This window comes from Urocampus carinirostris, chromosome 3 (assembly GCF_059441175.1).
Source record: "Urocampus carinirostris isolate Australia breed hairy pipefish chromosome 3, RoL_Ucar_1.0, whole genome shotgun sequence".
In the NCBI taxonomy this organism is placed as follows: Eukaryota; Metazoa; Chordata; class Actinopteri; order Syngnathiformes; family Syngnathidae; genus Urocampus; species Urocampus carinirostris.
The window spans coordinates 22,860,902-22,878,595 of record NC_142351.1 but is presented as its reverse complement, the minus strand read 5'-3'; the positions used below and the strand labels follow the sequence as shown (position 1 = coordinate 22,878,595).

At 42.0% G+C, this 17,694-nt stretch overlaps 1 protein-coding gene across 1 annotated transcript; it reads right to left on the bottom strand.

Moving 5' to 3' along the window:
• Nucleotides 1-8,272: 8,272 nt before the first annotated feature.
• lhfpl4b (LHFPL tetraspan subfamily member 4b) lies at nucleotides 8,273-16,641 on the bottom strand. The gene is made up of 6 exons (XM_088331125.1): nucleotides 16,511-16,641; nucleotides 14,169-14,430; nucleotides 11,845-12,049; nucleotides 9,636-9,715; nucleotides 9,406-9,553; nucleotides 8,273-9,340 (listed from the first exon to the last, which is right to left on the bottom strand). The coding sequence occupies exons 2-6, from the start codon at nucleotides 14,418-14,420 to the stop codon at nucleotides 9,312-9,314; spliced, it is 714 nt and encodes a 237-aa protein (XP_088187251.1). The 5' UTR covers nucleotides 14,421-14,430; nucleotides 16,511-16,641; the 3' UTR covers nucleotides 8,273-9,311.
• Nucleotides 16,642-17,694: the final 1,053 nt, after the last annotated feature.

Sequence of the window (17,694 nt, the reverse complement as noted above, 5' to 3'; positions counted from 1 at the left end):
AGATCCTTTACAGCGCATCTTCAACCTGAGCCTTGAACAGGGGAGGGTCCCTCAGCTGTGGAAAACATCCTGCATCATCCCAGTCCCAAAGAAATCAAGACCTGAGGAACTCAACGACTTCAGGCCGGTCGCCTTGACATCACATGTGATGAAAACAGTGGAGCGGTTGCTGCTGCACCACCTGAGGCTACAGGTCCGTCACGCCATCAACCCTCTGCAATTTGCTTACCAGAAGAAGGTGGGAGTGGAGGGTGCTATTGTATACATGTTACACCGATCCCTCTCTCACCTGGATAGGGCTAAGGGGGCTGTGAGGATTACATTTTTGGACTTCTTCAGTGCCTTCAATACCATACAGCCTCTGCTACTGAGTAGGAAACTGACAGAAATGGGAGTTAGCTCACACCTTGTAGAATGGATTACTGACTACCTGACAGGCAGACCCCAGTATGTGAAACAGGGGGGCTGTACATCGGATACTGTGGTTAGCAGCACAGGATCTCCGCAGGGGACCGTGCTCTCTCCGTTCCTATTCACTCTGTATACATCGGACTTTAAGTACAACTCTGAGTCCTGCCATGTGCAAAAGTTTGCCGACGACACTGCGATTGTGGTATGTATCAGAAATGGGCAGAAGGAGGAGTACAGGAAATTGATTCAGGACTTTGTCCGATGGGGCGACGCAAACCACCTGCACCTGAACACCACCAAGACCAGGTAGATGGTGGTGGACTTCAGGAGAACCAGAACTAGCCCGGTTCCTGTAACCATCAAAGGAGAATGTGTAGAATTTGTCCAGACCTACAAATACCTGGGTGTGCAGCTGGACAACAAACTGGACTGGACTGCCAACACAGAAGCTCTATGTAGGAAAGGGCAAAGCCGACTTTACTTCCTCAGAAGGCTGGCCTCCTTCAAAATCTGCAAAAAGCTCCTGAAAATATTCTATGATACAGTTGTGGCAAGCGCCCTCTTCTATGCGACAGCGTGTTGGGGAGGCTCTTTAACTCTATCCGGCAGAGTGAAAGCCCACATTAAACCACACCCCCTACATTGCATATTACCGAATTTTATTGCAATATGTATCCTGTGTAGCACTATTTAGATATTCTATATAAGCCGCTACAGTGGGCATTTGCACGTCACACTGGGTGTTTGTATATTGTATTCTTTTTGCTTTATTATTGTATTGTTCTCAGCTCAGGGATGCTGCTGGAAATGTGAATTTCCCTTTGGGGATGAATAAAGTTATCTATCTATCTATTTATTATAAAGCCAGAGAGTCTGGTCACTTCCTGAAGATGGAGGGGCCCTGGTGTGCTTGATCTTGTGTGCACTTTAGGAAAAAGGAATGGTGTTGTCAACCAACTGTGGGTCTTTCGAAGTTCTTCCTTGTTCTAGCAGTTTGCGGCTAGGGCTAATTATATTTGTGGCAGTGTCGTCCTCTACAGATGATTACCTATCAATTGATGCTGTGATCCAAAAGGAGCAGCGCATTTACTTAATTTATAAGTTAAAGTAAGACAATAAAAACAATTTTCTATGCTAATTAATATACTGTGTTTCTTTCTTTTCCTGCCAATCAAATAGATAGATAGATAGATAGATAGATAGATAGATACTTTGTTCATCCCCGAAGGGAAATGATGATATAGGTAAATTTATTTGTAAATGCGACTGTGCCGCACCAGACACGAACCTCACAACACGTCACTGAATTGGACCGATCCTATACTTGGGTTAATTTGACACCAAAATCGTGTGATGTTTGGAAGTATCAATCCCTACAAAAATTGATCCATGTTTTGTTTTTTGGCACAGGAGAATTTTGACAAAAAAGCTTAGGTTGTTTATAAAATAATACCTCCCCCACATTTGTTCACTCTTTAACTCTTTAACTACCAAGCATTTTCAAAGTAATAGATAATAAATAACCCCTAGAACCATAACAAATTTCAACTTTTTCACTACTTTTCAAGGGAAGATAGAAGAGTGTGTTTTAAAAATACATACAGTTTGCATATTGATCACTCACAAAGGTTTCAGATCAACAAACCAATTTTGATATGACACAGAGACAACCTAATAAAATACTAAATGCAGTTTTAAAATGTTTATTTCATTTATTAAGGCACAAAAAGAAAATCTAAACCTATCTGGGCCTTTGTAAAGAAGAAATTACCACCTGAACCTAATAACAAGCTGGGACACATTTGGCAGCGTGAACAGAAGTAAAACATTTACCTTAATTGATAAGAAATATTCTGAATATATATATATATATATATATATATATATATATATATATATATATATATATATATATATATATATATATATATATATATATGTAAAGAGTTTTATTCCTAAAAATGTTGTTTTGGTGCACCTCTTCTCACCTGTGCCTATTCCTGTCTGCTGTGCTAAAGGGCAACATGCAAATAGCTGGCTACATTAGTTTGTGCTTTCTATTTTTTAAAATCATTTATTTTTTCTAGGCAGCACAGCGGCACAGTGGTTAGCGCGTGTGCGGCACAGTTCTGAGGTCATGGGTTCAAATCCAGCTACCAACCTTCCTGTGCGTAGTTAGCATGTTCTCCCCGTGCTTGCGTGGGTTTCCTCCGGGCACTCGGGTTTCCTCCGACATTCCAAAAACATGCAGGTCAGGTTGATTGGCTGGTCCAAATTGTCCCTAGGTGTGAATGAGCAAGCGAATTGTCTGTCCCTGTATGCCATGCGACTGGCTGGCAACCAGTTCAGGGTGTCCCCTGCCCACTGTCCGGAGATGGCTGGGATGGGCTCCAGCACCCCCGCGACCCTACTGAGGATAGGCGGTGTAAATAATGGATGGATAGATTTATTTTATCTGATTTCATGCACACACTAGAAAACAAGCAAAGAGCTGGCTACATTTTTCTGTATTTTTAGAAATTATTTATTTTACTTAAAGATATTTATCACATTTTGTGCTTAAAAACATAATACATTACCTTTTTTAAATCAATACCAATTTGTGTTTATAAAATAATATATGATTAAGTATGACATGTAAGTGTAGATGTTTACATGTATATTTATTGTAGCAAATTTGGGTGGCAGATAAAATATTTCAAGCAGTAATTTTCAAGATGGCGACTGCGCATGGATACATGCTTGCGGCGAGCTCTCCAGCTAATCTTCTATTTATTGCCGTTCTCTTGTCTTTTTTGCTTTCACTTTTGGACACATGTGTGGCCAAAAACACTTACAGTAGGGACGAACTTATTCGGTTGGGTGGGCGTCTAAATTTCGATTATTCGGGCACTTTTTATACCGCCCATGATATACCGAGCGAACTTCAAAGAGACCCGGCATCCTTGTGGACAGCTATTCCTCTTAAAAAACGGCGGCGGCGGCGGCCCCGTAAAGAAAGAAAACAGAAACGTGGTTGCCGTGCAGGTAGATGTGTGAAGCGTGTGAAGTCCAAGCAGCAAGATGGACGCGAGGATGTAACTAATTCCACCATTCATTCCTCGCCGGACAACCGACGCTTTGAACTCAGCGCTCACGAGCGGCCACAACGCCGGGAGCTTTTGAAGATCTCGACAAAGACTACAAAGAGTTCAGCTAAGTCAAATGATTCAGCAAAGCTGAAATTTGGTCTGTTAAATATTAGATCGCTTGCTCCAAAAGCTTTACTTGTTGATAACATTATTCGTGATTATAAACTTAACTGTATGGGTCTTTGTGAAACGTGGTTACGCCCGGATGAGCACTTAGCGCTAAATTATGCCTCTCCCCCAGACTACGAGAGTAGTCATATAGCACGCACGCTGAAAAGAGGTGGTGGTGTTGCGCTAATCTCTGAAAAATCGCTCAAATTTAATACACGTACCTCTAATAATTACAAAACGTTTGAGGCTCTTGTGATGCGGTCCCCTCAATTGTCAATTGATGTAATAACTATCTATCGTGCACCTGGGCCATACACAACTTTCTTAGACGAATTTGCTGAACTTTTGTCTGAACTAGTAACCTATGCAGACAAAATTATAATTATGGGGGACTTTAACATTCATATGAACTCCCCACACAGTTCACTTACTATTGCGTTTAGTTCTCTAATTGATGCATTTGGTTTTACTCAACTGGTTGACTTGCCAACCCATAAAAATGGGAACACGCTAGACTTGATTCTGACTCGAGGAGTTTTAACCTCAAACATTATGGTGCTACCGTGTACTACTGTGATCTCTGATCATTATTTAGTGACATTTGAGGTGCTAACTAAATGTAAAGTTAATAAAGCTGAGGGATCTAGCGGACGCAATATAAGCACTGGCACAGTTTCTGAGCTCTTTGAACTCCTTCCTGGAGCAGTTGCGTCCTTTCCTAAATACAATGGCTCGATTGACTCACTCATGAATGAGTTCAATACCACCCTGACTAGTGTGCTGGATTCAATAGCGCCCATAAAACTAAAATCACGTCCTAAAAGACGCACACCTTGGTTTACTGAGGAAACTAGAACCCTTAAAAAAGAATGCAGGAAATGGGAGAGAAAATGGCGCGCTACCAAGCTTGAGGTTTTCCATCAAACCTGGTGTGACAGCTTGTTAAAGTATAAAGCGGCCCTTGCCTCTGCAAAATCGGCCTACCTTTCGAAGGTGATTGCGTCTCAAAAGAACAACCCCAAAGCCCTTTTTGACACTGTAGCATCGCTTACAAGGCAACAGCCTATCGCAGACAGTTCGACACACTCTGCTCAGGACTTAATGGTCTTCTTCACTAAGAAGATTCAATGCATACAGGAAGAAATTGCAAAAGATATTGTTAGTACCACACGTATTAAAGGACTGAAATTTACAGATGCACGACAGGGTGGCTGCCCTGGGAAAATGGCCGGTTTTAGTGAACTGTCACTTGATGATCTCAAACAAGTGGTGAATGCGGCCAAACCGACAACTTGCCAGTTCGACCCGCTCCCAGGTTCACTTATTAAAAGTCTTTTTAGCGTCCTTGGGCCTTCAGTTCTAAATATTATAAATACATCACTCTCCTCAGGTGTAGTTCCAGCAGCTTTTAAGTCCGCCGTTATTAAACCCACACTGAAACGACCCAACCTTGATCCAGAAATATTAAGTAATTACAGACCTGTGTCAAACCTACCTTTCCTCTCTAAAGTACTCGAAAGAGTAGTGGCACAGCAGCTGAATGCTTTCATATCGGAGAATAACCTTTTTGAATCCATGCAATCAGGATTCAGGGCTAACCACTCTACTGAGACAGCTCTGATCAAGGTAACAAATGATCTCCTAATGTCAATGGATTCTGGCGCTTCATCACTTTTGCTGCTGCTGGATCTTAGTGCTGCTTTTGACACAGTGCACCACAATATCCTACTAGAACGGTTGGAAAAATGGATTGGTCTCTCAGGAGCTGTCCTCTCGTGGTTCAAATCCTACCTCTCAGATAGGACACACTGTGTTAAATATGGTGAAACGACATCTGAGCCCTTTAATGTTACCTGCGGTGTTCCGCAGGGTTCAGTGCTCGGCCCCCTACTTTTCAACATTTACATGCTTCCGTTAGGTGATATTATTCGCAAGTACAATATCAGCTTCCATTGCTATGCAGACGACACTCAACTATATCTTCCGTTGGAGGAATCTTCCACACTAAACTGTGGAAATTTGGAGGCCTGTCTCACTGAGATAAAAGAGTGGATGTCACTCAACTTCTTGCGTCTTAACTCTGAAAAGACTGAAATGTTAGTCATTGGTCCTTCTAAATGCCGGGACTTATTCTCAAAAACTGCTGTGAACATTGACAAATGTCACATCACACAGAGTGACTCAGTTAAAAATTTAGGTGTCATATTTGACCCTGAACTATCCTTTGAGATGCATGTAAAACAAATTACTAGAACTGCCTTCTTCCATCTTCGCAACATTGCTAAAATCCGTTCAATACTGTCTCAGTCTGATGCGGAAACATTAATTCATGCATTTGTTACCTCCCGTCTCGATTACTGCAATGCACTACTCTCCGGTCTCCCGAAGTCCAGAATCAAGTCTCTTCAGCTAGTACAAAATGCCGCAGCGAGGCTCTTAACCAGGACAAAAAAGTACGATCACATAACACCGATTTTGGCTAACCTGCATTGGCTCCCAGTTAGCCAAAGATGTGACTTCAAAGTTCTCTTAGTATTGTACAAAATCATACATGGACTTGCTCCCTCTTATCTTTCAGATCTGATCTGCCACTATGTCCCGGGCCGAAGCCTACGATCTGAGAGTGCTGGTCTTCTGATGATCCCGAGAGCAAAGAAGTCTTCTGCTGGTTCGAGAGCGTTCTCCATCCGGGCACCGGTGCTGTGGAATGCTCTTCCCCCTGAGATTCGATCTGCAACCTCAGTGGAAATGTTTAAATCTAAACTTAAAACTCACTTCTACTCCATTGCATACGAATAACCTACTCCTCTTGTCGGTTGAAAATAGTTTGTGTAATATAGTGTAACAATCTGTGAAGCCCTTTGAGACTCTTCGTGATTTAGGGCTATACAAATAAAAATGACTTGACTTGACTTGACTACTTTATTGACCAACTTAATTAAAGAGCCAAGTTAGTTCTTTTCAAAACTCATCTTGCCTTGTTGGAGCACCACATACGTTTTCAGATCGTTTTATCAGAAAAAAACGATGCCTTTTTTAAGTTATTTTAAAGGGTGGCTACACACAAATTAAGTGAATTATTTTCACCGTTTTTGATAGTTTAATATACCGTATTTCCCGCACTATAAGGCGCACCTAAAAGCCTTTATTTTTTTCAAAAGCTGACCATGCGCCTTATAATACAGTGCGCCTTATTTATGGATCAATATTAAGTCGCAAAGTCTTGCAACTAATCCAAGCAGCCGCCGACTCGATTTTCCCCCGAACGCGAGTAGTCCGCGGTGTATGGTAAAATTTATATACCGGCGTTTCATTGGCTAACCAATGTGTCAATCATAATTTGAATCGATCACTAAGGGCAGCACGGCGTCGCAGTGGTTAGCGCTTGTGCGGCACAGTTCATGTCATGGGAACCTGTCGTGGGTTCAAATCCAGCTCCAGACTTCCTGTGCGGAGTTTGTATGTTCTCCCCGTGCTTGCGTGGGTTTCCTCCGGGCACTCCGGTTTCCTCCCACGTTCCAAAAACATGCATTTCAGGTGAATTGGCCGGTCCAAATTGTCCCTAGGTGTGAATGAGCGAATGAGTTGTCTGTCCCTGTGTGCCCTGCGATTGGCTGGCAACCAGTTCAGGGTGTCCCCTGCCCACTGCCCGGAGATGGCTGGGATGGGCTCCAGCCCCCCCGCGACCCTAATGAGGATAAGCGGTACGGCTAATGAGATGAGATGAGACTATTGGCTAAAGTTATTCGGAGGTAAAGGGGGCGGATCCTTTTTATCATTTACAGGTTTACATAGGCTAAGGGGCAAAACAAAGCCTGCAATTGGCCGAAAAAGATGCGTCAATCATCAGTTGAATCGATCACTATTGGCTAAAGTTATTCGGAGGTAAAGGGGGCGGATCCTTTTTATCATTTACAGGCTTGTATAGGCTACAAAACAAAGCCTGCAATTGGCCGAAAAAGATGAATGTGAATAGCAAGTTTAGTTGTCTACGGCATAAAGAAAACATTCTGTATTTGTAAATATTTTACTCTCCTGGATTTACTACACTCACGGATATAAGAGGACCATGGTTGCACATTATTATTGAACACAACGACTTTGGTGAGCTACTCCGGCTATATATTTTCCCAGTGTCTTGTTTCAGACTGAACTCGATGTTTCTGTGATAAGCGGTGCAGATAATGGATGGAATGGAGTGTCTATTTTTAAATTAAACTCAATTCCAAGTGTTTATTGTCATATGCACAGTAAAGTTGCGAGCGAAAAAGAAAATAGAAACCAAGGAATGGTTGGCATTTCTTGAATCCCAAGGCTTTAACCTTCCGGATGATATTTGGAACGATGCATTTGAGTGACATCGTACGGACACCGCATCCGCATGTGTCTACGACACGTATTTGATTCTTTGCGAGCTTTCTTAATGTTAAGGGGGTAATAAGTTTGAACTATCTGACTGTTTTGTCGATGTTCCCATTGTAGCGCCTTATAATCCGGTGCGCCTTATCTATGGAAGATATAGGACCAAAAACTATGTTTTGGGGGTGCGCCCTATAACCCGGTGCGCCCTATAGTGCGGAAAATACGGTACTTTAATCAAGACACACACACTCTTGGAATTATGGACTTTTCTTTTACTAATCATCTACAGAGGAAACTGGAATAGAACACAAAACAAAACAAGAATTGGAAAATAAAACATAAAATGATAAAAAATGAGATCTTAAACTGGCACCATTTAGATAGAAAACAACGTTGGCTCAATTATTACATCATTGGAATTTGATAGAATTCCTTCTTAACGTCACACCAATACCAATATCAATTCCTAGTACCATGAGATGGACTGTGACTCTAGTTCGATGAAGGTGAAGGCCCAGTCTGGATGTCCTCGGCAGTCGAGTGGTGAGGAGACCCAGTCGGGAACAGTGTGTTGAAGGCTTGAGGCTTCTATGAGGTTGCTGGCTGTGTCCCACGGGGTTGGCCACTGTCTTGATCAGGCTTGGGCACTGGCCAGCAAGGTCCTCTGGTTGCTTGTTAAGCTGGCTCTGGGTCAGATTGTTTTGGGTTGCATGCGGGCCAGGATTTGTTCCTGTGCTGCTTGTTTGACTGGGCATCTTGTCAGCTTGCTGGCTTCTTTCAGACTGAATTATGAAATAGCAACTACGCTGGCTCCCGGCTCAGGTCTGGCCGGCTCCCTGTTGTCACCACGATGTGCACATGAAGGATAATGCCGCACCAACCCACATTAACCCAGTGTTCAATTCATATGTTTTGACATTGTTTGAACATTTTCTGACATTGTCAAACAGAATTGTGACCCAACATTGGATGTTCTGCAGAAAAAAATGGATACGCCTTCATTAACCATTTTGTTTTGCCAAGGTATCGGATTAGAGACTGCTTATTGACAGCTAAAAAAACATTCAAGAAATCAATCAAATTTTTTGTTTTCTCCTTAGCCATATTTTTAAACATAAAGCGGCGTGAGACTCAAAACGTTTGCCCACCCCTGGTCCAAGCTATGCCAACTGCTTAACTTGTTAAATGCTTAAAAAACATGGCGTTAATCAAACAACAGTTCAATAGTTGAAATGATATGTCTCCAAAACATTGTTATGACTGCATTGCCTTGAGGGAGATGAAGTCTAATGGCATTTATGCTGACATCAGAAGTCCTGTGGTCCCTGCAACGACATGCCAGACACACGATAAGTGAGGTTGTCCCGCCAGATTTTGAGCTCTAACCCACCTTCCTTGTTGAGCGATGGCAGGAGGGCATCTTGTCTGTTTGCCAGCACAAAAGCCAGCGTAGACAAGATGGCGGCATCCAAAACGCCCAAGATGGCGAGGATGAAAGCCCAGTGGATTGAGCAGTTCCCCGACGAGAAGCTGCCCACCTGGGTGAGACAAAGAGTAGAGCACACACGCCACAATCACATGCACAAAAAGCTGCGTCGGGCGGATAATCAATCCACTTACTGAGTTGCCACACAGGACTCTCATTTCTGGACTCTCCCACGAGTCTGGGAACAGCAGACATGCTAACGCCAAGCAAAACCCTGACGCATAACAGAGAGGGGAGAAAATCACATTTGGCAAATCATAACAAAGTTTAAGTCTCTAAAACACGGGTCTGCAACATAGATTATGGATAGCGAGCCAGATATGGCAGTTTTCATGAGTACATCTGGCTCAGCGCTTCAAAAGGCCATAAAATACAAACTTCTCTTGATTGTTCCAATTGTAGTTTATGCAAAGCTGAAGTGACACAGTGGACAATTGGTAAGCTCCAGTATATATAGGGCAAAGTCCTAACTACAATTTACAGGCCTGGTGTTACACTAAAAGACCCCGTTTTGTACGTCTCTATGGAATCTTTTATATGGAAAATAATTCAACCATGTATTTTCACTGATCAGATACTTGACAATGAAAACACGCAGAACAAACTGTAAACACCTGAAAATGCCAGCCAGGGATCCAAACAATTTGATTGGGTCAGTGGTGGGGCTGAGTGGATATCTGCATAAATATCACACTCCCCTGTCTCTTCTTAATGCCCTTTATGCAGATGGTAAATACATCCTTCCCTTTTACAGTATTTTGAAACATTTCTCGAGAAGCTCTCTGCTCGCACCTCTGTTTTAAACCATTATCTAAGGGGAAATAATGACGGTCAAAATGACAACAATCTTAAAAGTGGGGTGTGACATTTAAGGTGTCCTTAAAAGTTGAAAGTAGAATATTTTCTTAAGTATGTGGCAACAATGCCCAACCAAGTTCAAAGGGGGTGGTGGTTGTCTTTCTGCTTTACTTCACATTTTCTGGATTTGGTCGTATGGATATGAAAAAAGTATGAAAGGCCTGTTTCAAATACAGTCCAAACGCCAAACCAAATCCCCCAAAAACGAAAAAAAAAAGTTTATTCGAGCTTGTCTAAGAAATGCACGTACCGTATTTTCCGCACTATAAGGCGCACCTAAAAGCCTTTATTTTTTTTTCAAAAGCTGACCATGCGCCTTATAATACAGTGCGCCTTTTTTATGGATCAATATTAAGTCGCAAAGTCTTGCAACTAATCCAAGCAGCCGCCGACTAGATTTTCCCCCGAACGCGAGTAGTCCGCGGTGTATGCTAGGATTTATATACTGGCGTTTCATTGGCTAACCAATGTGTCAATCATCATTTGAATCGATCACTATTGGCTAAAGTTATTCGGAGGTAAAGGGGGCGGATCCTTTTTATCATTTACAGGCTCGCATAAGCTAAGGGGCAAAACAAAGCCTGCAATTAGCCGAAAAAGATGTGTCAATCATCAGTTGAATCGATCACTATTGGCTAAAGTTATTCAGAGGTAAAGAGGGCGGATCCTTTTTATCATTTACAGGCTGGCATAGGCTAAAGGGGCAAAACAAAGCCTGCAATTGGCCGAAAAAGATGAATTTTAATAGCACGTTGGGTTGACGGCATAGAGAAAACAGTATTTTACTTTTCTGTACTGTATTTGTAAATATTTTACTCTCCTGGATTTACTACAATCACGGATATAAGAGGACCATTATTGAACACAACAACTTCGGTGAGCTACTCCGGCTATATATTTTCCCAGTATCTTGTTTCAGAGTGATTTCGATGTTTCTGTGATGGGTCTTTTTTTAAATTAAACTCAATTCCAAGTGTTTATTGTCTTATGCACAGTAAAGTTGCGAGTGAAAAAGAAAATAGAAACTAAGGAATGGTTGGCATTTCTTGCATCCCAAGACTTTAACCTACCGAATGATATTTGGAACGATGCATTTGAGTGACATCGTACGGACACCGCATCCGCACGTGTCTACGACACGTATTTGCTTCTTTGCAAGCTTTCGGAATGTTAAGGGGGTAATAAGTTTGACTGAACTATCTGACTGTTTTGTCGACGTTCCCATTGTAGCGCCTTATAATCCGGTGCGCCTTATGTATGTCAAATATAGGACCAAAAACTATTTTCGGGGTGCGCCCTATAACCCGGTGCGCCTTATAGTGCGGAAAATACGGTAGTTGCATGCACTTCATGAATGGGCTGACTGGGGCTGCAATTATCACTTTAAGCTAGGAGAGGGCAGTAGAGAGTAACAAAGTTCCAAATTCTGTCCAGCCCTTTTCAGTCTCTAAATTTTCAAGGCATTCGAGGTGGGAGTATTTGGACCTGCTGTGAGTTGCAGCCAGGCGCAGATTTTGTAGACGGTGGCGGCGCTGCAGAATCGGAACAGGCACAGACAAAGCACGCTGGTCCAAACCGCCCACAGTGACACGCCCACCAGGACGGCCACCGACTGGAAGGACGGCAGTGGGGACAGACTAGACAGACGTCCACGGCAGTCCGGAACAGGCCGATCAGACTCCAGACACACCTTAACACCAAAACAGGGTTGTGGGTGTGGACACATGGTGCATTTAAAAGTCAAGGTAATTGGCATTCATCCGTTCCTTCATTTAGGTGACTGAAGTAGATTTTACCATTTCTGGAAAGACACTTAATACTCAAACTCTCCCCAGAGTGGGCATACACATGTGTAACAGAGTTGAAACTTGATTGTTATGAATGTTTTTTTAAATTCTCACTAAATCTGTGTTTTTGTTGTATTACTGTTAATATTCCGGTACCTCATTTAATTGTCAAGTCATGGGCGTCTGCGACTGTCTTTTTCGTTTGGCACTTTATGGGCTTCAGCGCTTGCCGTAGCTTCAGCTAATTTGCATCGCGCTGAAGGTAAGATGTGCCCAATATCAGTTGGATAAAAAAATGCATATTTTGCTAGATATAGGAGCTGCTTTCACAAATTATTTTTGTATATAAAGATATATAAGTTGTGCTAAATGATGTATATTAAAAAAAGAACTAAGTAAGAAATAAATAAAGTAATACAGCTTGAAACGATGATGCAACATGTTTTGATGCAAACACGCCACGAAGTGCGGCCTGTTGAGTGACGTCCCGTTTTTGTATTTTTAATGTTTTAGATTATTGCAGTCGTGAACAGATGCCCTGACTTTTGTAATGTTTTGTTTACTGAATGCAGGTATGTGGGAAAGTTATGTTCATTGTTATTATTAAAGTTTCACTATTAATGTGCTCGCATGTTGTCTGCTTGCCGTAGCTTCAGCTAATTTGCATCGCGCTGAATATTATCGCAGTCGTGAACAGATGCCCTGACTTTTGTATTGTTGTGTTTACTGAATGCAGGCAATAAACCGAGTGACTGTGAAACCATGTGTCGCGCATGATTGAGGGTCGTTACACATGCATGTAATAAAATTCGCCTTTGAGAGAGCCGGGGGACTCCTTTCTTTTTCCTGTTGCGCTGTCCTTTTCCAGCTTGGCCCTCGGCCCTCCTCTGCCCTATTAGGGGGTGCGGCTATGCAATACTTTGTGTTTGACCTGTGTGATGTGCTCTAAATAAATCTTTATTCCACCTCAACAAAGGAGACTCTTCGTCAACATGATTCCTATCCACTAGGAGTTTAACCGGTTCCTGCCTGCAGTTGAGAAAATACACTTCATGACCCTAACCCAGGTGATTCATGACAAGGATTCCCCCCATTACTCCCTTAAAAGAAAATAACAAAGAAGTGACAATAAAAAGAAAAAAAAACCTCCTTATCCTCTGTAGTTATTCAGTTTTTAATTACCTTTAATAAGGATGGATGGCTAAGTACCAACACCATATATCTGTAGCATTGCCAATATTGACGATTTACAAGGGACAGTGTGTATTATTTGATTGACTTATACAGGAACATCATGTATGTATATATCAATGCCGTATCCCCCAAGTGGGAGGTGGCTATAGAACACACTCACATTCTTGACTCTTCCTGGGAAATTGATATAGAGGAGGGGATTCCCAGCCCCTTCGCTCAACCCATCACAAGTGTTGCAACACCTGTCATTGGGAGTCAGACTGATATGCATTATTTGATCATCATTAAAAGTATGTTGTCCCAGAAGTGCAATTATATTGAATCGCAATACTTGTAGAATGGCTATTATTGAGAATTGCGATATAAATCGAATTGGCACCTAAGTATCGTGATACAATGGAATCGTGACCAAAGTATATCGTTCCACCCCTATCAAAGCCATTCTTGCCATCTAGTGGTGATTTATCATACCCAAATAATTGCCAGATACTTTATACTGACTGATAACCCTTTGTAAAAAAAATGTAAGTTTCGGCACACAGACAATGCTTCTGAAAATGTGGCCACAAAGTCACGCACCAATGGCCACAAAGTCACGCACCAATGTTAATATTCATTTTTTGTTGGTCTAATTTTTTTATTTTTATTTCAGATCAGACTTGCCATTGACTACAGAGCAGCGCGTAGATGGTATGGTTTCAGGTTCAACTCGAGGAAGATTGGTGCGTGACTTTGTGGCCACTGTATTGATACTGAATGAGGCACAGATTAAGTTTTTAATTTTGGTATCGGTAACTAACTGAAAAAAAACCTGGTATCATCCCTCACCTCAAATAGGCCCAAGGTGCCAGTGGGCGGGGCTGGACCCGTCCCCGGATGATGGATCTCGGAGGTTCCGATCCAGGACGGCTGCACCAGGATGACCACTTGGATGATAGCGAAGCACAGCGTGCACACGGCCCACAGTGCACCCACCGCCCGTGCGCTTCGCACAAACTCGGTCTGGTAGAGGCGGGAAAGATCCCCCAGGGCTGGTGTAGCCGCCGACGCCATGGGTGCGCCGGGGGAACACGTAATCATTCGGGATTTCCTGGGGGAGCCGATGAAAACAAAATACAGTTGTGGTCAAAAGTTTACATACACTTGTGTAGAACATAATGTCATGGCTCTCTTGAGTTTCCAGCTATTTCTACAACTTTTCTCTAATAGAGTAATTGGGACGGACAGTACTTTGTCACAAAAACATTCATGAGGTTTGGTTATTTTATGAATTTATTATGGGTTAACAGAAAAAGTGATCAAATCTGCTGCGTCAAGAATATACATACAGCAGCGCTAATATTCTCATCTCATCTCATTAGCTACACTGCTTATCCTCAGGCAAGCACGGGGAGAACATACAAACTCCGCACAGGAAGTCTGGAGCTGGATTTGAACCCAAGCAGGAGGTTCCCAAGACATGAACTGTGCCGCACATTCGCTAACCACTTCGCCGCCGTGCTGCCCCGCGCTAATATTTGGTATAATAATTTGGGCCTGATCGTAGCAGTGACAAAACAGTGCCCTGCACCTTATACTTACATACAATTGCTTGCACTGTTGCTCTTGGGACCTGTAGCTGCTTTGAAATGGCTCCAAGTGACTTTCTTGACTTGTTCAAGTCAATGATTCGCTTTTTCAGATCCATGCTGAGCTCCTATGACTCTCCCATTGTAGCGTTTGTGGGCGTTTACATACAATGAGACCTAATTAAATGGCCTCAGAGAAGTCACCAGATGTAGTCACTCATAATCACTCCCAAGAAGTTAAGAGGCCATGCTATGAAGCTCATTTCACTGACACAAGTTTCTAAGTCACCAAAATTGCTTATTTGTGCTGCTGTATGTATGTTTTTGACCCAGCAGATTGGATCACTTTCCATTTTTCACTCTCTCTGCAGTTCCTCTAGTACAGGGGGGTCTGTTAGAATCTTAAAATAGGCCACTGAGTATGTTGTCACCTAACATAAGTTTTACAGCTATATTTATTATTTCATCATCACATCATTACTTTGATAATCATGTTATTCATTTTAGTTGTTGTAAATGCACATCACATGTATCCACATATTTGAGTGAAGTATTTACTTGCTGAATGTATTCTTTCGTATCAGTGTACGTACCCAGAAATGGTCTTATCATGCCACTTTGAAAGTTCTGCTGTGTGCTAATCTCTTGTGAAGGATGAAAGAGAAAAATAATAAGAGATAGAAAAGAAAGAGGGAAAAGAGAGAAAAGATATTTTGAAAAAAAGTTAGGATGAGAGGAAAGCAAGGCAGAAGGAGGCAAAGAGAAGAAAAGCAGAGAGAGAGATACTTTTTGTGATTAACGGATATAAGATAAACATGACTTGACTTGAGAGATAAAGAAAAGGAGAAGAAAACAAAAGAGAGGGCAAGCGACAGAGAAAGTGAGACACAGCGAAAAGGAGAGAGAGAAAGAGTGTAAAAAGAGCCAGAGAGAAAGAAAGAAAAACGAGAGACTTGAAGAAAGACGTAGAGAATGGCCAAGAGGGAAAAAAAGGAAAAAAAGAGAAAGAGAATGAAATAAATACAGAAATAGAGGAGAGAGAGAGAAAGAGACAATGAAAGAGAAAGATCACAAATATGAGAGTTCAAAAGAGAGAAGAAAAAGAAAGGCAGAGAGAAAAAGACAGCGTGAGCGAATAAGTAAGAAAGAGGGGATGATAGAAAGAAATTCAGCAACAATTGCTTTGGCGGCATCAAGTCGACATATCTAAAACGGCAACTCGTTTTTTGACTTCTCAGCGTTATCTCGCGAGCCGGATGAAATCCGTTGGCCGGCTGGATCTGGCCCGCATAATTGACACCCCTGAATATACGTTTTCATTATGGAGTAAGAGTATGTGCTCGATTTGGGAAATACTAAAAAAGGACCCCCACATTCAAGCATATGTTATTATTAATAACTGTTGAGCAGAACGTCACATTAATGTACAAAAGCAAAAAAACGCGCTTCTAATCGACTCCAAGGCGCCCAATGTCGCCAAAATCCCCTCCTGCGTCAGAGGGCAATTCCAAATCGTCCTGTCCTGTGACGTCATCAACACACTCACCACTAGTGGATGCAAATAATGGCCCAAAAACGGAATAAGGATCGAAGACAACTAACCTCTGCACGCGGGTCGAGCGACTTGAGCCTTGTTCAACCACTCCGGTGAAAGAGATGAGGATGCAAAATGGACGTTTCAAAACAGCGACACCAAGAGGTGAAACAAGGAACTTTAGCAGTGCAGCGATGTTCATTAAATAACATCATGCCAGTAACCCCCCGCCTACTTGCGGTTTGAATACTGCGGATTTGAATCGCCGAAGATGTTGACCCCCGTGCGTCAATATTCAACTATTATTTTTTTGGAAGACGACCATTATCTGTTTATTTTTCTTCCTAAAGACTTTTGCTTTCATGAATAGTGTCACTATCATAGATGAAAATGGAATAAAACAATACATCTGTTTGAAGCAGTGCTCTGAAGACATTTGCAATTCAAGGCCAATGTTCATTTCATCTCTTCTCATCTCATCTCATCTGCTGCACCGCTTATCCTCAGTAGGGTCGCGGGGATGCTGGAGCCCATCCCAGCAATCATCGGGCAGTGGGCAGGGGACACCCTGGACTAGTTGCCAGCCAATCGCAGGGCAAACATTGATAAAAAAAAAGTAGATCAAATATTTTGGAGTTAAGGGCATAATAGTTTATTCAAACTATTTAATAATTTCCTTGTAATTTAGGTATTTTTTCATAATCAAAACAATGCCAACCTGTCAATTTATATTTTTCCCTTGTAACTTATATGTTCTTTGACCATTTAGAATTGCGTACTCCATATAACAATTTTTGTATGGGATTGTTTTCTTTATGGTTCAGATCCTACCTTTCAGATAGGACGCACTGTGTTAAATATGGTGAAATGACATCTGAGCCCTTTAGTTTTACCTGTGGTGTTCCGCAGGGTTCAATACTTGGCCCCCTTCTTTTCAGAATTTACATGCTTCCATTAGGTGATATTATTCGCAAGTATAATATCAGTTCTCATTGCTACGCAGATGACATTCAACTATATCCTTTGATGGAGGAATTGGCCCCACTAAACTGTGGAAATTTGGAAGCCTGCCTCACTGAGATAAAAGAATCGATGTCACTCAACTTCTTGCGCCTTAACTGTGAAAAGACAGTTCTCAAAAACTGCTCTGAACATTGACAAATGTAATATCACCTAGAGTGACTCAGTCAAAAATGTAGGTGTCACATTTGACCCCAATCTGTCCTTCCAAAGACACGATAAGAATATTACT

Bases quoted from the DNA above. Each gene is read 5' to 3' on its own strand.
- lhfpl4b (XM_088331125.1), bottom strand. From the start codon at position 14,420: ATGATTACGTGTTCCCCCGGCGCACCCATGGCGTCGGCGGCTACACCA. The intron at 9,716-11,844 runs GTCCAAATACTC...GTTATGCGTCAG, and splicing joins CTGGCTGCAACTCACAGCAG to GGTTTTGCTTGGCGTTAGCA. The intron at 9,554-9,635 runs GTAAGTGGATTG...TGTCTCACCCAG, and splicing joins GAGTCCTGTGTGGCAACTCA to GTGGGCAGCTTCTCGTCGGG.